This window comes from Cydia splendana, chromosome 2 (genome assembly GCF_910591565.1).
Source record: "Cydia splendana chromosome 2, ilCydSple1.2, whole genome shotgun sequence".
NCBI classification, from domain to species: domain Eukaryota; kingdom Metazoa; phylum Arthropoda; class Insecta; order Lepidoptera; family Tortricidae; genus Cydia; species Cydia splendana.
This window is the reverse complement of record NC_085961.1, coordinates 18068133-18093177: the sequence shown is the minus strand read 5'-3', so window position 1 is coordinate 18093177 and position 25045 is coordinate 18068133. Positions and strand designations below refer to the sequence as shown.

At 37.0% G+C, this 25045-nt stretch overlaps 3 protein-coding genes across 3 annotated transcripts; 2 read left to right on the top strand and 1 right to left on the bottom strand.

Annotated features, from left to right (window-relative positions):
• The first annotated feature begins 723 nt into the window (after positions 1-723).
• LOC134799492 (uncharacterized) lies at positions 724-5457 on the top strand. The gene is made up of 5 exons (XM_063771908.1): positions 724-957; positions 2367-2502; positions 3391-3524; positions 4616-4775; positions 5300-5457. Exons 1-5 carry the CDS (start codon positions 730-732, stop codon positions 5389-5391), a joined length of 750 nt encoding a protein of 249 aa, XP_063627978.1. The 5' UTR covers positions 724-729; the 3' UTR covers positions 5392-5457.
• Positions 5458-5515: 58 nt separating this feature from the next.
• Positions 5516-13405, bottom strand: LOC134805162 (vacuolar protein sorting-associated protein 4). The gene is made up of 2 exons (XM_063778464.1): positions 13254-13405; positions 5516-8175 (listed from the first exon to the last, which is right to left on the bottom strand). Exon 2 carries the CDS (start codon positions 8160-8162, stop codon positions 6846-6848), a length of 1317 nt encoding a protein of 438 aa, XP_063634534.1. The 5' UTR covers positions 8163-8175; positions 13254-13405; the 3' UTR covers positions 5516-6845.
• Positions 13406-21320: 7915 nt separating this feature from the next.
• On the top strand, positions 21321-23387 carry LOC134800398 (uncharacterized). The gene has a single exon (XM_063772899.1). The coding sequence runs from the start codon at positions 21585-21587 to the stop codon at positions 23385-23387; it is 1803 nt and encodes a 600-aa protein (XP_063628969.1). The 5' UTR covers positions 21321-21584.
• The last annotated feature ends 1658 nt before the right edge of the window (positions 23388-25045 follow it).

Here is a 25045-nt window from a genome sequence, read left to right as displayed (position 1 = left end):
CCACAACATTCGAAAGTGTTCTGGAATGTCCACAGTAATCTAGAATGTTCTCGAATATTCGCCAACATTCCAGAATGTTCTGATATGCTGTGGAGTGCTCTCGAATGTTCTAGACTGTTCTAGAAATATCTAGCCTCCGAGACCCGAGACACCTCACCAGGTACAAATTTTTGTAGGTATATATTTCACGATCTATTTTGAACTTTCCCTTATTAAGTTAAGGTTCAAAATTCAAAAACAAAAACTACTGCTTCAGGGTCTCAGAGGGCGAAACTTTCAGCCCTTATATCTTCAAAAGCGCTCCCTTCAGGTAAAAAGGGAAAACTTCTTCATGGACGGAAGATAGAGGGCTACCACCCCATATAGGTTCCTTGATTGTATCGGGACTCATTTCTGAGTTTTAGCGGCACGCACATTGTACACTTTCTTTTATTATATATATTGATTAAGCAATTGCCGCCTGCCATTGTCAATTTACTAGAGCTAATTAAATCCGACTGTGATGTTTGTGACAATAACAGAACTTTGCTTTGACAATGATTAATTGAATGCAGCATTTATCGTTGATAATTTGATACTTACGTTGGTTGGGAATTACCAGGATTATTTAATTCAGCGCTAACCGTATAAACATATTTTGCATTGTTATCAAAAGTTGAAAATCAACATATTGCGTTGTGCTTGAAATTTTATTTTTGATACCTATTTTACTTGAATATGCTATGCTAAATGGGATATTTTCTACCTACAGGACTGTCGTGTCTCCGAGTGCTAGGTATAACCGTTCCACCTCTAAAGCAGCGCGGCGAGTCTGCCTCATTAACATGTGATTACGATTTGGAGGGCGGCAAACTTTACTCCGTGAAGTGGTACCGGGACACAGAAGAGTTCTATCGGTATATGCCGCGGCTCCGCCCGCCGCAGCACGCTCACAGGCTAGATGGAGTGAAAGTTGACGTAAGTGACTATCGGCGCAATTCATGAAATGAATTAGAGATTAACTAGATATATGATATAGTAAAGATATGTTCCACGGCAACAGGTACCTTATGGCGGCTGGCGCTTACGCCGCATAGCGACGCAATAATATTGGAGCGGCGTTAATAATAGCGTAAGCGCCAACGGCCATAAAGTAATACCTTTTGCCGTGGAACGTCACATATCTTTACTATATCGTATCTATTAGTTAACCTCTAATTCATTTCCCGAAACGAGCATTATTAGTTGATTGTTCACTTTGCTGTTTGGGTCATAAACTTTCTTATTATGCGTTAACCTCATCATATCATAAAATAGGACTTTAAAGCGTTCTGACTGGACCCTCTTGTAGGCATGTTCAAACCTTTCTACTTTTATAAATCTATACGTTAGTAAAATGTAGCAAAAGCGTTAACTTTTATAGTACATATCCACCGGAAAGACGCCTGTTTTCCTGAACATTTTTGACCCATTTTTGCGTTAAGGTTCAACAGGAATTTTCTTATTAACAGGTTTTTCGAACGCTATACTCAAATGAAAGTCTCAGTTTAAGCAATACCTGACAAAACAAAGTGCTTATAATATCTGTGACATGCTGTATTTAATAACGTCTCTACATACAGTGATGTGTCAAGGCTCAGGCACATTATTAAAACGCAATGCGACCCGACGAAACACGGCGCGATTTGAAATAATTATTGTAGAAATTGCACGAGTTTACAGTTATGAAAAGTTTGAGTAACAGAAACATACAGGCCAATTCGAACATACGCAGACATCCAAATGATGTCATTTTCAGGCCAATCGAACATACATTGATATCAAGAATGATAAATGAATGATGTCATTTAGTTATCGTGCGTCTCGTTCGCGCCATTGCATCTATTCACAAGTACAAGCGAAATGCACGATAGGTGACTGAATGACATTAGCTAGACTTCATTCTGATGTCAGTGTTAGTTCAACTTGGCCTCATAGTAGTAGTTGTTATGTATAAAATTATTGAAAATATTGGAAATTAAATACCTTGTCTGATGTAAGTATGTACTTGTTTAGAAATTCTCACACACAGAGAAAGGTATTAGCATGAACCCAAAGAAAGGGTCAAGTTGAGGTGTACGTATAAGTACTAGTGTGTTATTATTCCACCCGAATTCCCTAAACTGCTAGATAGAGTAGATAATTAAAGTCTCTATTATACGAATACGTACCTAGTTCTACTTATGGTAGTACCTATTTCATTATTCTTTACTGCACACGTCAAAAATAATAATAAACACAAAATCAAGGGGCATTCTTAATTTCTTATCGCTAATTCGCATTGACCGTAGTAGAGAGAATACAGTACAATTTGTGTTTTGTGACAATCTGAGTTATTCGTTTCACAGTTGGACAAATCCAGCGCGCGGCGAGTGCACCTCCGAGACCTCACTCTGCGCTCCCGAGGTCTATACCGCTGCGAGGTGTCCGAGGAAGCGCCCTCTTTCTACTCCGCTCAGGCTGAGGGCTACATGGAAGTCTATTGTAAGTGACGAGCCCCTTCACGTGCGATGAGTGCTAGAACTGTTCATTAAATAGGATTCATGAGATTCTGGCATCATATTAAAGCGCATGTTACGCTTCAAATCCTCCTTTTTTAAAATATCACACCAAAGCCTGAATTGTGCAGGAAACGAAAGAATGGAAGGAAGATTAAAAGATTTTGACTTTAAAAGTATATGCGTCTTTACTCAAGTTAAGATGCTACGGGCACAGCTCAGTCGGGTTTAGTTGCTCTCACAAGCAAACTCACATCTCTGATATCGATATATTTTTTTTACTGTCCCGCTTAAGGATACGCCTTTGAACGAATACTTAAATTATGGTTCTCTTAACTCGACAGCTGTGCAGTGTCATCTCATATCTAGGTAACTTTTCTAGACTTAAGATTTTACCGCTCTCTCCCAGACACTTTAAAATTCATAAGTTATATCAAACGCGCGGTAAGCTAGTTTCTGAGTGTCGCTCCGCTTGAATTAATTGATGAAGATAGATGAACTAAACTGCGTTATAGGAGATAGGTAATGCCGTTATAATTACTGAATATCATTTCATTAATCCACCTAACTTAGGTAGGTACTTATATACGAAACATCATTTTATTTACATTTTGATTGCGACTGTTACAACGTTGCAGTAGCCAGGCAACAGGCAATGGGCGATGGCATTATCAATTTCCTTAATAAATTGCATTAGCGTCGCAATTAGAACTACACTCATTTATTATGGATTAACAGTAGGTACCTAATGTTACCTGTTTACCGGAGTTGCCATTGACAGTCACACTGCTGCAGTGACCTGAGTGACCATCGGAATTTAACCTTGATTAATATCATTAATGTGCTTAACCAAATGAATTCTTTACTATTTCAGACTTTCCCCGCGAAAGTCCGTATATAACAGGCCACGAGCGTCCCTACCGTCTCAACGAGCTTCTGGACGTGAATTGTTCCTCAGCCAAAGCGTACCCGGCACCCGACTTGCAATGGCTCATCGATGAACAGAAGGTAGATAAGTGTATATTTACCGGTGCGTTGCAGTTACAGCTGAGATTCTTTATTGGTACTTACATCATTAAGGGCACGTCAATTTTATTACGTGACGGGTTTTTCGTGAGGATTCCTCTCTCAGGATATACGAATTATACCTACCCTACCTCTCGCGTTCAGTGATGGTCCCTTGTCCCTGCGACAGTTCATTTTTATATGAAGTACCTACCTAGCTGTCACGTAAAATGTTTGTATTCATTTTTTTGATGTTTTGATACATTTTTTTGATGTTTTTTCTATTATTTTTTTCAATAAAGATCAACCAAAAGAGACTTGAAGGAACTGTCACAGGAACCATCATTCGACGCAATAGGTTAAGTAAGTATAGGTACTTACCTAGCTAATAATTAATCGACACAATTAACGAATGTGCTGTCTGACATTCATAGTCAGCGCGATTATAGGTAGGTAGGTATATAAAGTATCTAATTCAACATTCTGGCCACGTCTTCTTATCTCACCAAGTCGCGTGTACTGTCTAAATAATATACCTTCGTGTGTCTTCGTATTCTTCGTAAGAAACACTCTATTTTACATGTGAACGTGAGCAAAGGTAGATAACCAGTACTTAATTTTGTCTTTTGCAATTTTCAGCAAACAAGACTAGGTACTTATACGAAGTATTTCACTAGACAACAGCGATTAGGTACGTTCAGAACAATCTGATCCGATCTACTGCAAACCAATAACCTATTCCATCTTTAGCTGGTTCCCACATTCCTTGGCATCGCCGAACGATCGATGAAAGACCACGTGGTCTCGCAGCATTTGTCTGCAACGGCCTCGTTGCCCTCACGTCATAATATAATTTGCACGTCATTCAACCCATCCGGAGCTAATCACGAATTCACGACACTTTGTCGTTACACTTTACGAATCACTTTCGTAGATTTCAGAAGAAAAGTGTACCCTCAGATTTAAGTCACCTTAGGTAGTAGGTTAAGTACAGTCAGCTGCAGAGAAAAGGTACCACCCCTGCATACAATCTTCTATGCAAGGGTGGTACCTTTTCTCTGCAGCTGACTGCACCTATCTCTTTTTTTTTTCAGGTAACGAAGCGCTCCTGGTTAATCGCGTATGGGGCCAAACCTGCCTCGCAAGGGCTGCTGGTGTCCACCCTGGGGTTGACGGCGCCGGCGAAACCGAATATGAAGCTCCGATGTATCGCCGTCATAGGCACGCATAGAAGGGAGAGAAGCATTATCATAGGTAAAGTTAAACCAATATTAGGTACCGCGACTATTTAGCTGTCTCAAATAGGTTGGCGTATTTTCGGCAGAAAAATACACTTTTATTTTTTAATTAAAAAAATAAAAGGCGGCAAAGCTAATTATTTCAATTGATTCTACTTTTTTCTGTGAAAATATATACGTGAGAACGTTGCTTCTGTGAAATATTTCTATTATATTTATATTTCTTGCACCATTTTTGAGAAAAGCACTATATATGACTCGGCTGAAAGGCTACTTGCTGGCTTCGGATTCATTTAAACGGACTCCCAAGGTCGTCCGTTTAATACGAATCCTCAGCCTGCAAGTAGCTACTTCCGAGCCTCGACAATAATGTACTATTATAGGTACCTAAGTCACCATCTTATTACTTATGTAATAAGATGGTAATGTTTGGCAAAAAAATACTTTTTGGGTACAAGCTTTTGTCGCTAACTGTTCTAAAACTCATCAATGCTATTAGCTAATACAAGATCATTGCATAATATGCTTTTTTATTTACAGAAATCAACTCTTCTATCCGTCTCCAACACTACGGTTTTGTGGTCATTACAACACTCGCTGTACTGAACATTATTTACCCAAAAGTGTCATGATGCTGTAAATATTTGAATACCTACGTTTAATATATAATTTAATGTAAATAAAATATAGTTACTTAATTTCCTTCTAGTTTTATTTCAAAAAAACACCAGGGATACAACAATAATAAACAACATATTTTAATTAATAATATTTATTTATACTCTCTTAACAATATTATTACAAAAATAAAAGATGAAAGTACATTTCACATAAGTATAATATAAGGGACCTACCTAATTAACTTGTTATAATGAGAAAAACGTGAAGCCGTTGACTTTTTAGGCATTACGAATATTACAATCGACAAATTAATATCAGAGAATACGAATCAAATAAAAACAGCTAGGGTCTCATTGTCATTATGAATACGGAACCCTAAACACGAAAAGGGACATAAACGACCAAATCCCATCTTCAATGCGCGGCATAATACCTAACTTGATGTAGTAGGTCTTTAAATACAGAACAGTTATGAACAGATTTACTTACATCCAGTGGAATACCTACATATATATATAGGGAACAATTTTTAAATACAGTCATACGAGACAAATAAAATATGGATATTATCGACGATACAAGCAATGCACAAGCCAAAATAGTAGACCTTATGCTGTGTCGGAAGATAATAAAAACTTGGGGCTGTTAAAGAGCATGATGAAGTGTTAACCTGTATCTCAACTCAACTGCTTTTCTACCACGACTACTATCGAGTCAATCATAAGTAGCAAATATGATAATGAATTTTTAGGTAGGCGTGTAGCTACTTCTTGCAGCTTAACACGTTACAAACAAGCCAAAACTAATAAACACTAGCAATTAATAAGTTTCTACAAACAAGTGATTTAATTGAAATAGGTACCGTTTTTTATGCCTACGTAAAATCAAATGCAAAAGTTCTTGTACCAATTTAATCTTAAACTAGTATTAAACTGCTAGCATTCACTGCCTGCACGTGCTAAGTGCTTCGTTCGGCTTCATAGCTGATAACACGGGAAAACCCATATGTAGCAAAAAACGCCTATGAACAGAAAACTCGCCTAGCGGGTCGAGGCAGTGAATGTGTTAAACAGGCACATTGTTCAATTTAATCTAGATCATCTGCTCATGTAAATAAATAGATTACAGACATTCTCAAAACAAAAGGCCCTGTAAACAACTTTAGATTAAGATACATCAAGTAAACAAATCCTATTTTCATTTTATTAAACCACTTTTTTACATCCGAGGTCGCAATGCATGTCTAGATTTGCTTCCGATTGTAAACCAACCACCATTTTTCTTTGCCAAGTAGCCAGTGGTAATCGAAAAAGTAAAAAAAGTAATTTTGTCAAACCCCAGTTCATCATGTGAAGCATACAATAAAATTCATACATTTTGCTAGTTACATTCAGGAGCTTAACAGTAATTATTTCAACATGTGATACAAATTATTTAAGTGCTCAATAACTTTAAACATTTTTTTTTAACCTTCCTGACCAAAGTCATCCATGAACTTCTTCAACTTAACCATGTCATCATCATTGACGGTAGGCTTAGACGTGGCTAGCGATCGAAGCATGTCTGACATTGTAACTGGAGGTTCACCCAATTTTTCGCCAGGTACCTCCATCCAGGTCATCTCCATAGCCCCTTTATCACCAGGAGAGCATGGTGTTAAAAGGTCATTCACAATGAGATTAGGATCTTTTGGACTAGGCCCAGAAATTTTCTTGAAATGTGTTGCTGATTGCACTTTACGGACTGGCTGCATTAAAGCATCTCTCACTACAATGCTTATATCAGCTCCAGAATAGCCTTCAGTTTTCGCAGCCAGGACTTTCATGTCTTGCTCAGTCAACATGTGTTTTGTGTTTCCTAGGTGAAGCTTGAACATGTCCAATCGAGCGTGTTCCTCGGGCAGAGCAATGTAAATACGTTTCTCGAAACGTCGTCTAATGGCAGCATCAAGAACCCAGGGTATATTTGTGGCGCCGAGAACTAAGATACCATCCATATCATTTCCTACGCCCTGCATTTGTACAAGGAATTCAGTTTTAATCCTCCTGGCAGATTCAGATTCATTGTCGGAACGTGATGAACATAAAGAATCTATTTCATCAATGAAAATGATACTCGGCTTGTGTTGACGAGCAAGCTCAAATAGGTTCTTGACCAACTTCTCTGACTCACCAAGCCATTTAGATACAAGATCTGAAGAAGAAACTGAAAAGAATGTAGAATTATTTGCTTCAGTAGCAACTGCCTTAGCTAGATAAGATTTACCTGTACCAGGAGGCCCAAAAAGAAGGATGCCCTTCCAAGGTATTCTTTTGCCTGTAAACAAGTGGGGAAACTTAATAGGCAGGATAACAGCTTCCTTCAGAGCTTCCTTAGCTGCTTCAAGGCCGGCAACATCACTCCACTTAACATGTGGTTTCTCAACAACAATAGCACCCTCAAGTTTCCCCTGTAATTTCTTTTTCTCAGGATCATCTGAATCACTGTCACTGTCACTCTTCTTGTCTTCACTCTTGGACTCACCATCCTTCACAGGCTTTTTCTTTTTGTCCTTCTTTAGGTACTCTTTTAGTTTTTCAGCTCTATCCAAATACTGAAGGCATTTGGCTCTAATACTTTCCTTAGCCCGTTCACCTTGAGCCTCATATTTAACAGCATGCAAGAAGTATTCAACTCCATGTTCATAGAGACGTAGCGCCTCCTCATAGTTTTTGTTTTTATCTTCTTCTGTGGCTTTAGTGACAAGGTCGATTGCTTTTTGTAGAGTGTTAGAGGAAGCCATTGTAAGTTTTCACCTGAAAACAAACAAATTGAATTCGATCTTTCATTATTACTCATATACACATTACAGGGGTTTATAAAATTAGGTTCTCTTTAGTCATACACAGTGATATAGGAATAGTTTCTGCTTGGTACAAAAATTAATTTAGTATGGGGTCGCAGTGAATTTCCAATATGACTTGGAACTCCGGTGGCCGTTTAAGAGGTGTAAAACTCTTATGGTAGATGTTGCTAAGGGCGCCTCCCTAAAGGGGTCCACTGATTAACAGTCCACCGGACGGTATCGGCCTGTCAGTTAGAACAAAATTTTGACAGTTCCGAACAACTGACAGGCCGATACCGTCCGGTGGACTGTCAATCAGTGGGCCCCTTAAGGCGCATATGGAAATATTCACTGTCACAGCATGGACTAGTGATTCAGTGTCACGAGTTCAAGACTGTTAAGACTATTTTGGTAAATGAGATGTCAGTTGTTTTTGGCTACAAATATAATCACCACCAAAAAATACTTTGGTACCCTAAATAAAAAATCATGCTTACCAAAAAAACTTACTGAACACCAAAAAAATAAGGCCTAAAATTACAAAAGTACCACCGTTTTAATTACGACTGCACTTCAAATTGTATTCAAATACCAAATATATTGAATGATCACCAAAAATCATTATTGATCACCAAATCTTGAAGACCAAATTAATGCGATATTTTCACCTAAATAAACTACTATGATTACCAAAAAATGTATACATATTACCAAATAAAGTAAAAAAATACAAAAATTACTAGCCCCTCCCGCTCAACCCCCCGTACCCCGCACCGCATACCTAACTAACCTAACCTCCTACTTTTCTTGAAATGCTACTAGAAAAGTACTACTATCAGTTAAGTGGGTTAGGTTAGCACTGCGACTCTTACAGAAACGAAATGTTAGTCGAAAAGTAGGTTAGGTTAGCTTACAACTGCGACCATTACAGAAAAGAAATACTACTAAAAAGTGGGTTAGGTTAGGTTTGAACTGCGACCCTTACAGAAACGAAATGCTACTAGAAAAGTGGGTTAGGTTAGGTTAGAACTCTGACCCTTACAGAAACGAAATGCTACTAGAAAAGTGGGTTAGGTTAGGTTTGAACTGCGACCCTAACAGAAAAGAAATGCTACTAGAAAAGTGAGTTAGGTTAGGTTTGAACTGCGACTCTTACGGAATCGAAATGCTTCAAGAAAAGTGGGTTAGGTTAGGTTTGAACTGCGACCCTTACAGAAAAGAAATGCTACTAGAAAAGTGGGTTAGGTTAGGTTTCAACTGCGACCCATACAGAAAAGAAATGCTACTAGAAAAGTGGGTTAGGTTAGATTTGAACTGCGACCCTTACAGAAAAGAAATGCTACTAGAAAAGTGGGTTAGATTAAGGTTTGAACTGCGACCCTTACAGAAAAGAAATGCTACTAGAAAAGTGGGTTAGATTAAGGTTTGAACTGCGACCCTTTCAGAAAAGAAATGCTACTAGAAAAGTGGGTTAGGCTAGGTTTGAACTGCGACCCTTACGGAAACGAAATGCTTCAAGAAAAGTGGGTTAGGTTAGGTTTGAACTGCGACCCTTACAGAAAAGAAATGCTACTAGAAAAGTGGGTTAGGTTAGGTTTGAACTGCGACCCTTACGAAATCGAAATGCTTCAAGAAAAGTGGGTTAGGTTAGGTTTGAACTGCGACCCTTACAGAAAAGAAATGCTACTAGAAAAGTGGGTTAGGTTAGGTTAGGTTAGTTAACTGCGACCCTTACATAAACGAAATGCTACTAGAAAAGTGGGTTAGGTTAGAACTCTGACCCTTACAGAAACGAAATGCTACTAGAAAAGTGGGTTAGGTTAGGTTAGGTTAGTTAACTGCGACCCTTACATAAACGAAATGCTACTAGAAAAGTGGGTTAGATTAAGGTTTGAACTGCGACCTTTACAGAAAAGAAATGCTACTAGAAAAGTGGGTTAGATTAAGGTTTGAACTGCGACCCTTACAGAAAAGAAATGCTACTAGAAAAGTGGGTTAGGCTAGGTTTGAACTGCGACCCTTACGGAAACGAAATGCTTCAAGAAAAGTGGGTTAGGTTAGGTTTGAACTGCAACCCTTACAGAAAAGAAATGCTACTAGAAAAGTGGGTTAGGTTAGGTTTGAACTGCGACCCTTACGGAATCGAAATGCTTCAAGAAAAGTGGGTTAGGTTAGGTTTGAACTGCGACCCTTACAGAAAAGAAATGCTACTAGAAAAGTGGGTTAGGTTAGGTTTGAACTGCGACCCATACAGAAAAGAAATGCTACTAGAAAAGTGGGTTAGGTTAGGTTTCAACTGCGACCATTACAGAAAAGAAATACTACTCTAAAAGTGGGTTAGGTTAGGTTAGAACTGCGAGTGTTACAGAAATACCTTTTTCTAGTAGCATTTACTAGAAAAAGGTGACGAAGTGCATTAATTAATTTAGTAGGATAACGATATATGAAATATTTGCACATTTTTAATTAAAATGTGGTTACAATTTTGGTGGTCATTTACTATTTTTGGGTTTACAATGATTATTTTGGAGTCATTTGCTTTAATAGGATAGCAAGATTTAAAAATTTGGTTAAATTTTACATTAAAATGGAGTTCAAATTTTGGTGGTCATTTACTATTTTTGGTTTTACAATGATTATTTTGGTGTCATTTTCTTTAATAGGATAGCAAGATGTAAAAATTTGGTTATTATTTCACATTAAAATGGGGTTTGAAATTTGGTAATCATTTACTATTTTTGGGTTAATAATTATTAGTTTGGTGTCATTTCCTTTAATAGGATAGTAAAATGTAATAAAATTGGTAATCATTTCACATTAACACTTTCGCAACCAGGCAAAATTTCAAACAATACCCCAGAAACCGACAGTACTCGCTAGTCGGGCAACGACGTGCAACTCAATGCCGCACGCCGCGAACCCGCTAGTCGGGCAAGCGGCGGACGCTCAGGGCTGTGCCAAGTAACTTTCGTATAAGTACGTGGATAAAATTAAATCTGCTGTCTCATCTGTTTAGGCTCCCCGTTTTATCAATTATCACAATGCATTCAGTGGGGCAGTAGGAAATGAATAAAATCACACAAAGCCAAATCATCAACAGGCAAAACCACAAAGTCCAGTAAGAAAGCAGAAATCACAGTTGTCCAAAAAACAAGCCGAATCGTCAAAATGAAAATTAACACAACACAACAACGTCCGAAGCACATCACAAACCATTACGGAATGGCTCCGATTGCAATTTTACACCGAGACCGGGTTGAAAAAAACCCGGGTCGCAAACTTCAAATAGATAAGGGATGGTAAACAACATCTCCAGGGTTAAGTGTATGATCACAGTAACTACATTCTTTTGTCAAAGAAGTTGCGACTTTATTGTATGTGTACGAACGTACTAATTATCGTAACTATTCAAAGCTACTTGTTACGTTTTGCTTCCACGCAGTTGCAGTGCAGTGCTGTTTTATGATGACTGACCTATTGTCTTTTTCTGAGAACTGCCGCTTAGAAGTTAGAATGTTGTTAGGTACTTAGTTGAATTTCTTGGTTTATTTTTCTCCGAATTTTGTTTCACAAAAATCATCCTATGAGTACTCATGAAATAGATGTATACCTATACTTACTAAATATTCGTAAACACAAATTAGGTTGTACGATTTACGAAAATTCTAACTCCTATTGATACATACCCGTGTATGCAATTTCACGTAACCAACTAATAAGAATTTTTATTTTGTAATCGCATTAGGTAAAGTAAATAAAAATACAAAGTAAAGTAATAAAATATAATAATCAACTGTACCAACTTTTCGACCACATAATAATCAGAAGACTTACAATTTTTTCTGTTAGTGGCAGTGGCAGCCCTGAGGTAGTGAAGATGCAATGCTTGCCCGCCTGTCGGGCACTTCGGCGTCGCGTGTAGGTTTATAGCTCTTGCCCGACTAGCGGGTATGCCGGCATCTGAGTAAAGTTTACGAGTGCCCGAGAGTCGGGTACGCGGTGTCGAATGTGTTAAAATGGTGTTATAATTTTGGTGATCATTTATTATTTTAGGGTGGTAAAATATATATTTTTGGTATTCAATTTTACTAAATCTGGTGATCAGTTAAATAGCAGCCGTTGTTTTTTCTATAATGTGGGTGAAATAGGCTACATTGTTAAGCACTTTTAACAGAGGAGAAGATTTTTACCGAAAAATCCAAAGTTGACAATATGAACATACCCAAAGGTAGTCTGGAAGAGATCGCTTTTTAGGGATAAGACCACCTGTTGTTTACCTCTGCTTGTATTTCTGTTTTCTTTTGTATTGTCTTCTCTTATTGAGGTGTGCAATAAAGAGTATTTGTATTGTATTGTAAACATTAGACTTAATATCAACCAGGATATGAACCGTGATTACCCCCGGTTACGGCACGGTTCATATCCCGGTCGGTATAAGTCTAGTGAAACTAACTGTGAATCATTCAAAACTGTTTTTATAAACATTTGCCTGCACTTGCTAGTAACAAAATAAAGAATCTTGATGTCGGGTAACATAATGATGGTGCTATAGAATAAAATAAAAGGTTCCAAATTCTATTGTACAGACATCAAAAAAGTTTGTATAAAACTGTATTAATTCTAGAACAAATTAAGCCATGATATTCAAGGTATGAGCAGTAACAGTGATAACGGAAAAGGGATAACAATAATTGGCAAATTTTTAAAAGCTTTTCCTCTAAAAATAATAAACATAGCCAAAAACCACCAACTCCTCTCCACAACACTACTAGGAGTATACTTAATGACCCATGAGTCACCTAGTAAGAAACAAGATTAGTAAAATCGACTTTAACAGTAGAACAGCTCCTCAAGACCTGTACTCTGTTCATGACACCATCAATATAAGTAGGATGTTCGCTTAGTCGTTCATGTTTGTGGTGTTTAACTGATGCACTTGTGACTAAAAGCATTTATCCTCCTGATTAAAGAACCGTCAAGGAGAACAAGTAATGAGAAGATTGAAGGGTGAGGTATAATAGTAAATTTACATTATATTACAATACGTACCATTAGCAAATTGGTTATTTTTTTCCCAAACACTTTAAAAACAATACAGGAAATCAATTAATGCGTAAATTTGTAAGAAAACAGAAATTCAGATTTCCAAATAAGATTTATTTGTCACGAAAAATGAAATGACACAATCATATAATGTTACTATACCACAAAATAAATAAAATGGTGATCTGTGGTGATCGCCCGGGTCGCGCTAAGGACCGGTATGCACAAAAGTTTAAAAAGCATCGCGATTTCGCAGATCTACAAACTCCACTACACACTCGCGTTCGCGGCTTCGCGCCGCAATTCACGCACGAGTGTGGAGCGATCTTGAAGCCTAAAGGCTTCTACAGACCTTGCAACAAATAGCTTACGCTTTTAAAGCCATTAGGCCCCATTCGCACGGCAGCTTTTTCAACGCGCGTTAAAAAAGCGTTAGAATGACACAAATGGATAACCATGTATGTATTCACACGACAGCGGTGACGCTTTTTATCAAGCGTTGTTGGATTTTCGACTTTAAGCCTTGGTCGTTAAATCGAATTTAGAGTGCGGATAGATTCAAGCGCTTTTTTAACGCGCGTTGAAAAAGCTGTCGTGCGAATGGGGGCTTACAGATGGACGTACAGGACCGCGACCGTGAATCGGTCAGGAACACGGACCTAGAGAGTAAACTGGATGGAGTACATTGGCCAAAAAGTGTGTCCACATGAGAGGTCAAACCTGAGCCCTGCATCTCTTTCTAATTAGGGTGACCATAAGTCATATGAATGTAGGATATTAGCATAAGATGGAATGTATAGTTTGGCCAGGATCTTTTCTCATTCGTGCATAACTAGAGAGAATCATACTGTATTTTACCTATGCTAGTATAATTGCCCCAGAAAAGAGATGGATATAGTTTTTTTTCTCTTCTGTAAAACGCTTCACACAACCTTACTTAATTTAGTCGTTATAAAAGCTGTTACAGATGGGATGGGCGTATTTGATCGCGATCATGGTCGATTGTGAGAAAGGTGGTCCGCCGTACGTCCATCAAAAACACAGCTATAAGAGAGAGCGAGACAGATAGGTAATTCGCAAATCGTGTCGATTAAAAACACTGCCTTCGGTCGTGTTTTAAATTTTAATTTATCACCACTCGTTGCGAATTTAATTCCTACTTTCAACACTTGTATCGCAAATAATATATATTAATACTATATCGACTGGTTATCGATACTAGTCATTTTGTCAAGCCCTAGCGTAGCGTAACCATTTATGTTTTTACACGTTATTATCTTGATTATTAACTAAAATGATAAAATATTAGCACACAACGAAAAAAAAACTTACATTTAACTGTGTAAACCGGCATCTTACACTATTTATGCTCTTTATAATTTAACAAAATACCTATCACTATAAATATCATACTTTTTAAAAAATGGTTAAAAAATGTTGTGTGGGGGTTTGTAGAAGTGAAAGCTACGCTGATTGTGGAATATATTTTCACATGTAGGTCACAATTATTCAATTTTACGATAAAAATACAAGAAAACATTGTCAAACTCATTAGGGTGACTATGATGTCGGTACGATATGGATCGGTCTTATAGGATTGTTATTACGTACTTAATGTAAAAATAAGTTTACCTAAATAGTATACTAATAAATAAATAAAGACATACTTATTTTGGCATGTTTAATTATTCGGTTCACGTATTGAGAGCTATATAATTGCTAAAAATAAATCCTAAGTCCTTAGACATTACAGAGTCATATTTATACATAATATTTAATTACTGTAACGTTAATTCTAACTATTTATATAATATATGTAATGTAATCGATTCTATATAGGTTGGACACACATTTCCGTCAGTATACAAAGGCGTTGAAAATTTTCACAGATCTACGATGACGCTTACGCTAAAGTATGCAAAAGGGAAGTCATCACGTATATGAACACACCATGAGTATGATATTGATAGTGATAGGTATTTTGTTAAATTATGGAGAGCATAATAGTACGGGAAGTAGTGTCATAAGGTGCAAATTTTGGTATCGGATGAATTCACTTAGCACAGATGTAATATACATAAAGCTAAGCTAATTGAGCCCGGTAGACATCCGTCACCCCCTGGCAGGTAGGCAGGAGGGGCAGTCAAAGTAATGTGTAATGGATTCAAGCTTTCAACTCCTTTTTAACCCCGTTAGAGGATGCATTTTTAAAAACGCTGAAATTACTTTTCTTGTTTTCTAATAATATGCGCATATAAAAAGTTTCAAGCCCACACTCGAAAAAAATTTTGATCTCCATACAAATTTTCAACCCCTATTTCGCCACCTTAGGGGATGAATTTTCAAAAACGCTGAAATTAGTTTTCTTGTATTTTAATAATATATCTTTTAACGAAGTTTGAAATTCCTAGCTTAAAATAAAACAAAAACTTTCATCCCCTTTTTAACCCCCTTAGGGGTTGAATTTTTCAAAATTGCTTCTTATCTCTTGTACACATTATAAATGTAACCTGGTGTGCAAATTTCAACTTTCTAGCATTTGTAGTTTCGGCTGATAATAGTAATAGTTGAATAAAAAAAATAGCAAACCGATTTTGATTTGAGCGTCAATATTTTTATTTTTTTTCTATTAAACTGTACATTAAATGTCTCAAAAATTAATTCCTCATTGCCCGATTTATCTGGTAATGATACCAAACTCGAGGTGGTCGGTAAATAGAAGCCGATATGATTTTTTACCTAAAGCGCGGCGGCGTGTAACTTTGGATGCCTCCCTGCATACCCACCAGGGGGTGGCGGATGGCTACCAGGCTGGATTGGCTTAGCTTTACGTATACTACATCTGTGCCAAGTGAATTCATCCGATACCAAAATTTGCATGACCCATACATTGGGTGACACTACTTCCCTCACTATAAATAGTGTAAGATGCCGGTTTACACAGTTAAATGTAAGTTTTTATTTCGTTGTGTGCTAATATTTTATCATTTTAGTTAATAATCAAGATAATTTCGTATAAAAACATAAATTGTTACGCTACGCTAGGGCTTGACAAAATGACTAGTATCGATAACCAGTCGGTATAGTATTAATATATATTATTTGCGATACAAGTGTTGAAAGTAGGAATTAAATTCGCAACGAGTGGTGATAAATTAAAATTTAAAACACGACCGAAGGCAGTGTTTTTAATCGACACGATTTGCGAATTACCTATCTGTCTCGCTCTTTCTTATAGCTGTGTTTTTGATGGACGTACGGCGGACCACCTTTCTCACAATCGACCATGATCGCGATCAAATACGCCCATCCCATCTGTAACAGCTTTTATAACGACTAAATTAAGTAAGGTTGTGTGAAGCGTTTTACAGAAGAGAAAAAAAACTATATCCATCTCTTTTCTGGGGCAATTATACTAGCATAGGTAAAATACAGTATGATTCTCTCTAGTTATGCACGAATGAGAAAAGATCCTGGCCAAACTATACATTCCATCTTATGCTAATATCCTACATTCATATGACTTATGGTCACCCTAATTAGAAAGAGATGCAGGGCTCAGGTTTGACCTCTCATGTGGACACACTTTTTGGCCAATGTACTCCATCCAGTTTACTCTCTAGGTCCGTGGAATCGGTAGGTAATTATTGTTTTGTTGCTTAAGCCCCCATTCGCACGGGAGCTTTTTCAACGCGCGTTAAAAAAGCGCTTGAATCTGTCTGCACTCTAAATTCGATTTAACGACCAAGGCTTAAAGTCGAAAATCCAACAACGTTTGATAAAAAGCGCCACCGCTGTCGTGTGAATACATACATGGTTATCCATTTGTGTCATTCAAACGCTTTTTTAACGCGCGTTGAAAAAGCTGCCGTGCGAACGGGGCCTAAGACCCCATTCGCACGAGAGCTTTTTCAACGCGCGTTAATAAAAGGGCTTGAATCTGTCCGTACTCTAAATTCGATTTAACGACCAAGGCTTAAAGGCGAAAATCCAACAACGCTTGATAAAAAGCGCCACCGCTGTCGTGTGAATAAACACACATGTATCCATTTGTCATTCTTCGAGCAACACGGAAGGGAGGCGGCATTCGCACTATTTCCCCTCTGCCGAGGTACAAGATTAGCGCGTCAATCTAATCTAGCGCGGGTAATAAAACTAGTTGCACTTGGATTTTTCACTAGACCGAGTCCAGACGCGCGCGTTAACACTGCTGCACAAAAATGCCTGTTTGCTCGGTTTTTTCTTATAAAAAGAGGTCGGGGACATCAAATTTACAAAAAGAAAGTGTTACATTTCACATGTAATATTTTTTTTACATATCATACGTTTAATTACATTCAAACACAATTATTATATTTTAGTCTCATGCAATTGTTGGATTTATCGATTTTGCTCGCTCAGTACAAATTGCGGATCGGTCGAGCGACAAATCCGACTTCTCATCTCTCAGAATACAATAACATACTTCAACGAAAATGTGTTAGTGTACGTGTTGTGACACTTGTCACTCGTCCGTACACAAAAAGAGATCGAGGTTTGCAAGATTTGTCTTTGACGTGGGTCATTTTCTATGTATTTGTGTCGTCATTACAGATTGGATTTTGTATGTAAGTGTGTGAGAAGTGCGACTGTGTGCACCTTTCCCCCCGCGAAAAATTTGTACGGTGAGATATCGCTTGGGCCCCTCCCTTCCGATGTGTCGGAAGCCGGTGTTGCTCGAAGATGACATTCAAACGCTTTTTTAACGCGCGTTGTAAAAGCGCCCGTCGAAATGGGGGCTAACGGACGTATAGCGGACCACCTTCCATACGATCGGACAGGCCTCGGACTGGATCAAGCTCAGTCTGGCTGGTACGCCCGTCTGTAATGGCTTTGTAACGCAAATCGCATGCAATAGAAGACGTTTGGAGAGGCCCTAATAACAGATGATCTAACGATATTGATAGGATAACCAGCGAAATGCTATACATGGAAGTATTCTGTCCGCTCAATTATGACCCAACGCAAACTACCCCGCGATAGGCGGTACTTACAAACTGCTCGATTGGCAATCTCAGTACCACCGAGATGACAGTCAGTGACAAATGGCTAAATTGATTTATAAAAACAACGTTTTTTTGTAATTAAAAATATATTCATGTGTCATGAAGTGGTGCAGAAGTTATTTTAGTTCATACCAAGGACAGTGGAATCACTTTTCACTTGTAGTAAACAGATATCTTCAGTAGAATTTGGAAAAAACATGACGATTTGTTTTCAATACTACCGTGCTAAGCTAAAACGTAACAACTGCATACGACTTTCATAACAACATACGACTTTTTAAATTGCGAGGATAATAGGGATGGTGTTATGCTAAATGAAGTAGACTATTTTATTAACTTGTGTTTGGTTTAGGTATTTTCTATATAATTATAAATGTAGTAATAAATTCCTTCTTACAGATTTGTATTTTCCTTTTTTATTTCATGAGATGGAGCTATAAAAAAACTACCTAGTTATTTCAAATTAATAATCAAATTTGGTATTGTCATTTTACATTACTTTCCATTCAGATTCCCACAAGATGCTATTCGCAGAGAACTATGGAAAAAAGCTGTCCAATTAGAGAGACATGAAATTGAGTGGATGCCTGGCAAGATATCTAGAATATGTTCTATTCATGAGATATAACCCGTGAGATAATCATACCCGGTCTCCTATATGTAGATACATTTTTCCTATCATGCTTTCACTGAATTAATTTAACAAATACACACATTATCTGAAAATGTTGATCATTTGAATCCACCCTCTACTGTCACATATATGTAGGTTCTCTCTCAAGCCATTTCCGTCAGTAGAAAAGAGCGGCAAACATATTAACTCACATTATAGACGGGTCTAACGCGAATTATATTCAATTACCTTGATTTACCGACGTAAATCAGTTTCGTTTCGTATAATGTGACTTAATATGTGTTCAAAACGCGAAAGTTTAAAATATTATAAGAGCGGCAAATTTAGAAAATGTAAGCGCGCGAAATTTTAATTTTGCACCTTTTTCTACTGACAAACTTGCTTGACCGGCTATATACATATAAAATATTCTGAACTAAAAGTGGGGATTTATTGTGACTCCGCCTGTTCAAATATTTTTGACCCGATTCGTGTACCCATGTAAATTTTGCAGACTGTATAGCCAGACCGATTTCTAAGATCAAGTTCGCCATACATTTACTATGGCGTACTTGATCTTAGAAAAACGGACAGACTATACCTGAACGTGACTTCGCACTGCCATGCAGATTGATAATAAAATATACAAAATACTTATTATAGCGGAATACATTTATACAACAATGATATATTTACTTATGTTGAGTTAGTCTGTCATGTCATAACAACATTTTAACTAGTTATCTTTTAATCTGCATTAAATTATTATACGTGAATTATTTGACTGGTTCTTCACTGTATGGCATAAACCTATCCCTGTCCAAGTCATTTCTAATCAAATATGAACCGCGAACTCTCAGCGGCCAGTACGCACAGAAAGAAGGTTATTAGCGGATTAATGTCGCTGATTGGTAGATATTGACATTATATGCATTTCATCTACACTTAGCTATGTACCATTAGTGTAATAAAGATGACTCTTATTTTGTTTACCAGCTTTAATTACAGGCTCTGTAAACGCGTCGTCTTATTTGAATGTAGGCGTAATTGTGTATGTGTGCTAATTTGGCCCGAGAATTTGAACAGTAATGTTCCTAAAGGCGGTATCCATGGTTATATATGATCGCAGAGGATAACAGCTCCGAGGATAACAGTGAGTATTATATTCTTTGGTGAGTATTATATTCGTTGTATTGTAGTACACATAAACATTAAGCCGTCTACACCTACAGTCCTTTCCCATAATATAGTTATTTTTTTGACGATCCAGATTTTGGAAATATTACAAAATGCAGAAATTGCCATAAAGGACTTAAGCGCCAATGGCATCTATGGCGCTTATAGCTCGCGCGCACAATATCGCCTCGTGTGTAATGACCAACGTAGCACGCTTGTATCACAATGTACTCTACTTAATTACTTACTTACTACTGTGGCGCAATGACCCGAAGTACTACAACGTTACGTTAGTAAATTATAATACTTAGATAGGTGGAAAACCTTGGATGGACAAATTGTAGACACAATAAAATTGATTAACTTTGGCCATAATTGGAGGGATATACTAACCAACGCGTAGATATTTATAAAATGCGTTTCGAGGATTCTACAGCATTTATTTTTATATTTAAAAAAACCAGTATTTTTTTGTCATAGATCCAAAAATATTAAGCATTTAATTGTTTGCCCCGCGGCGAGGCGTGGCGCCATATCATAACATAATATATCATATACCTACTTTCCCATGTTTATATTTTATTGATTTAAACTAACACAGTCTTCACAGGTCAATTAAAATAATTAAACAAGCAAGCGATAAAATATAGTTTTATTATTTAAAACAATAACTAACAGAACAAATAATATCACAAATAATTGGTATTATAAGTAAGCACCTGCGAGGATAATAAGGGTTTACCTTTTAATTTCAGAGAAAATCCCATTAATAGGCTATATTCCTACTAGTCAAATCAGCTTCTTTTTTAGAACTGTCAAAACGATTTGCTAATGGCTCCTCTACACGAATGGCCAAAGCCGGCCAATCCAAGGGACGCATTTATGCATTAGAGGGAGCAAGTGATATTGCTATCTCAGTCTACCGCATGGCTGCGTCCCTTGGATTGGCCGGCGTTGGCCATTCGTGTAAAGGAGCCATAATATGGAATTTATATGAAAACAAATATAGTGACGTCACGGTAAACTCACCTACTTTTTATATTTCAATCCGGTTTATTAAATACAAATTGTGTTTAAAAATAGCTGCTATCTATGTTTTACTAATAATTATCTGGTGCTTTATTTCGTGCACGGTTTGAAATAATTTATTTTAACTACAGGAAACATCCCTATTACTTATTCCCATATGCTCCATACAAATGTTTCTAAAAAGAAAATAGTTTCCCGATCAAATTCGCTTATATTCATTCTGGGGTGTATTTATAGCTAAATAAAGCTCTTTCAATAAAAAACTAACTCTTTAAAAATTTAGTTTTTATTTCTATGTGACGGATCCCTAAAATGTAGGTATAAGTACTGTAATTTGTAAGGTAAGAGCCTGATTTATTAAGTGTAGGTATGTATTTATTAATGTACAAGTTTCAAGTAAGCTTGAGAGCGATGAGTCGCTCGCAATGCATTATAACACAAATAAGTAACTTCAAGTGATATATTTAGGTACCTATGGCTAATTTAATTTACTTCATTACAGGCATATTGCCTATGACAATAATTTGTTTGATACAGTCATCAAGTGCTATAAAACCGGCCATTGAAGATGATGAACATAACAATAACCAATGTTCTTTGAAAATCATTAAAAACACAGCAGCGTTAAAATATGTAACTATAGTCAATGTTAAGAACAACAAATTCCTTGATTATATTTATTCGTTGAATATTAAAACCCAGATGAGGACATTTTTGGCTACAAGACTTAAACAGCACAACGAAGCTTATATTGTTCATTGCGAAAACCTCGAAGAGTGCGAAAACGGATTCGACGATTTGGTAAAGGATATATATTGGAATCCCAATGCAATATTTTTCGTAACAGTCAAACACTTTAGCTGTTGCCAAGAAGATTTTTTCAGAAAACTACATTATCTATACGTTTTCAAAACAGTACTTGTGCTTCAAGATTATATATTTTTTTATGATTTTCAACTTGGTGAACATTGTAATTTTACTGTAAATGCTATTAAGGAGTACAAATGTAATAATCTTCCGTCAGACGATTCACCTATTTGGGCAGATATTAAAGCCTCTTTGGAAGAACGACATAAAACACCGTACTCGGGATGCAATATATCTGTGATAGTGAGCATTTCGGTGCCACTAATATTTACCCCATTGGATACCCACGACGAGCCATTTGGATTTGCAGAAGAATTCATAAGAATTTTAAAAAGAATTAATTTTACTAACATATTCATTTCATATAATTCCAATTTGACCAGAAATGGCTTGGTATGTGAAAATCACACAGCTTCAGGTTTTCTTGGATTGCTTCAACGAGGTGCTGTAGACTATCTTTTGGGAGGAATTCTGTCCCATTACAGATTGCAAGTTTTTGATTTTACTTACCCTAATTTTTTTGACGATTTCGTGTTAATAGTACCAAAAGCAAGGCAAATTGAAAAATGGGAAGTAATGTACAAAGTGTTTAACCCATTGATATGGGGACTTATATCCCTAGCTTTTGTATGTGTGACTCTACTAGCATATTTTATACAGTTTAGTTGTAACAGGGACTTGTACCACTTAGTTTTAACAACACTAGATATGTTCAGTTACTTAACTAACAATCCGCCTAAAAAAAAGATTACATGTTTTATCTTATCATGGGCTTTATTTGCTTGGCTAATTATGAGTTTCTACCAAAGCGACTTAACAAGTATATTTACAAGACCGATGTATTTTAACCAAGTTAATTCTTTGCCCCAAATACTAAGCGATAACTATAAATTGCACTTAAGTAGAGCTAAATATAATTATATGAAGGGAAGCGCAGAGCTAGATATGGGGGGATCAGTACAGAAGAGCACGATATGTAAAAACGACCTAGACGCTCTAAAAGCAGTTGCATATGAAAGAAAACGGTATGCTGTTATTTCTATGTTAAATTACCTTTATTATAAAGCAGAGTTTTACGATGATAAAGGTGAAGCAATGCTACATAAGGTGGTAGTTCCATATTGCCGTATCTTCAAAACAGGTTACTTAAGAAAAGGTAACCCTAATTTAAAGCGAATACGCTTTCTCGAACGTCACGTCATTGCTTTTGGATTACAGCAACGGTCTATGTTAACATATATTCATATGAAAAAACTAAAGTGTTACAAAAATAAACATAATCATTCGAAACCAGTGTTATTTAATGACATAGCAGGAGTTTATTACGCATATCTTTGTGGTTGTGTAATTTCAATGGTAACGTTTTTAATTGAAGTTGTTTTTAGTAAGTTTAGTTTGTTTCGTTATTGATTCGTATAGATTTAATTATTGAGATATAGTTTGTTTAAAAATGGCGCGCTGTAGATTGGTATATAATATTATTTGAATAATTTCATATATTGTTTAATTTCATATAAATTATAGGTAGCTGTGTTAATTTTACCTAGAATAGTGTATTTTTGGAATGCATGGAGGAAAAATCTAAATATCTTGTGAATGTTTGATATTGATACCAACAATACAATTTAATTTATTTAATTAAAAAAAAATACCAAGGAAGTAAGTGAAAATAAAAAGTATTATGTTATTGATTCTTAATATATTACATTTGTATATATGTTTTTTTAATAATTTATAAATGTATAGAAACAGATAATATGTAAGTAGACGTGTGCGCCGATTAAAAAATGATCGGCGGCGGCGTTTGCCAAAAAATCGGCGGTGGCGGCGTGTTTTCGGCGTGAAATCGGCGTGACCTTGACTTTCAGGTTTCTTAATAAAAATAATTAAATTGTTGTTTTTCTTGAAAATTTGATCAATCCAGGTTGCTGGTCAGAGAACTATACGTTACTACGTATAGTTTTGAATAGGCTGTGAGTAAAATAGGGTTTGTAAATCAATATAGGATATGTATAATAACTTGCATTAAGGGGTAAACTGGTCAATGACATTCGATCCGATCGGTAACCCTCCATTTTCTCATGATTTCCATGGCTTATCGTATTATTTAAAAACGTCGTACTTTAACACACTCCAAATATCCTTAAAATTTGGCATAGTGACACATGACATAGTGACACACTGCTGTGGCTTCCTTTTACCGGATACCGGATAGTGACATTGCTTGATTTCGGAGTAAACAATTTGTATTTAAGAAACAGTCACGGTCATAAATGAAGATATAGTTCCGCCGGCCGAATATTCGGCGGCCGGATACCGAATATTCGGCCGATGGTCAGGCTGAACATCCAGTATTCGGTATCCGGCCAAACAACCATCCGTTGCATCTCTAGTATGTTCTTTCTCGTTTTCTTATTACTAAGGATCGCGACCACAAGTAATTTGTCTCCATTTCGTGCGGTCATGTCATAGGACGTGTGGACTGCACGGTGCAGACTGCCGCAAGCTGACCGACCTCTTCATAACGTTCGTCCGTCTCACAGATGCTCCAACTCGAGCACGTTTGCCATTCATTCGGTCTAAATTCATGTGTTTCTCCACATCATGCGTTGGATAATATGTCCAATGAATCTAAAGGTTCTCCCATAGCATGTTGTGAAGAGCTGAGTGTCGATATTGAGCTCTCTGAGAATGGAGGAATTTGTTCTTCTAGCTGTAGCTTCTAGCGCCAACCTTTGCCAGGTCACACTTTTTGAGGCTCCATGATTCGGCAACCATACTGGAATATTGAAAAGACGACATCTCGTACCAAGCGCACTTTAGTTGCACGTCGAATACCTGTGTTCTTCCAGATCTTGTCGAGGTTAGCCATGCCAGCTCTGCGGCGTATCTAGGCGATGCAACCACCGGCATTGTTTAATAAACCAAGATACTTATACAAATTAGCTCGCTTTTTCGTAATCGCCGAGTGCGTCGGTAACTGGCAGTATGTTTGCCCTGTCTACTACCATTACGTTGGTCTTGGAATGGTTGATCTTTTAAGACCTCTCTAAAACTTTCATCTTGAA

Bases quoted from the DNA above. Each gene is read 5' to 3' on its own strand.
- LOC134799492 (XM_063771908.1), top strand. From the start codon at position 730: ATGGGATATTTTCTACCTACAGGACTGTCGTGTCTCCGAGTGCTAGGT. The intron at 958-2,366 runs GTAAGTGACTAT...TTCGTTTCACAG, and splicing joins TAGATGGAGTGAAAGTTGAC to TTGGACAAATCCAGCGCGCG. The intron at 3,525-4,615 runs GTAGATAAGTGT...TTTTTTTTTCAG, and splicing joins GGCTCATCGATGAACAGAAG to GTAACGAAGCGCTCCTGGTT.
- LOC134805162 (XM_063778464.1), bottom strand. From the start codon at position 8,162: ATGGCTTCCTCTAACACTCTACAAAAAGCAATCGACCTTGTCACTAAA.
- LOC134800398 (XM_063772899.1), top strand. From the start codon at position 21,585: ATGGCTAATTTAATTTACTTCATTACAGGCATATTGCCTATGACAATA.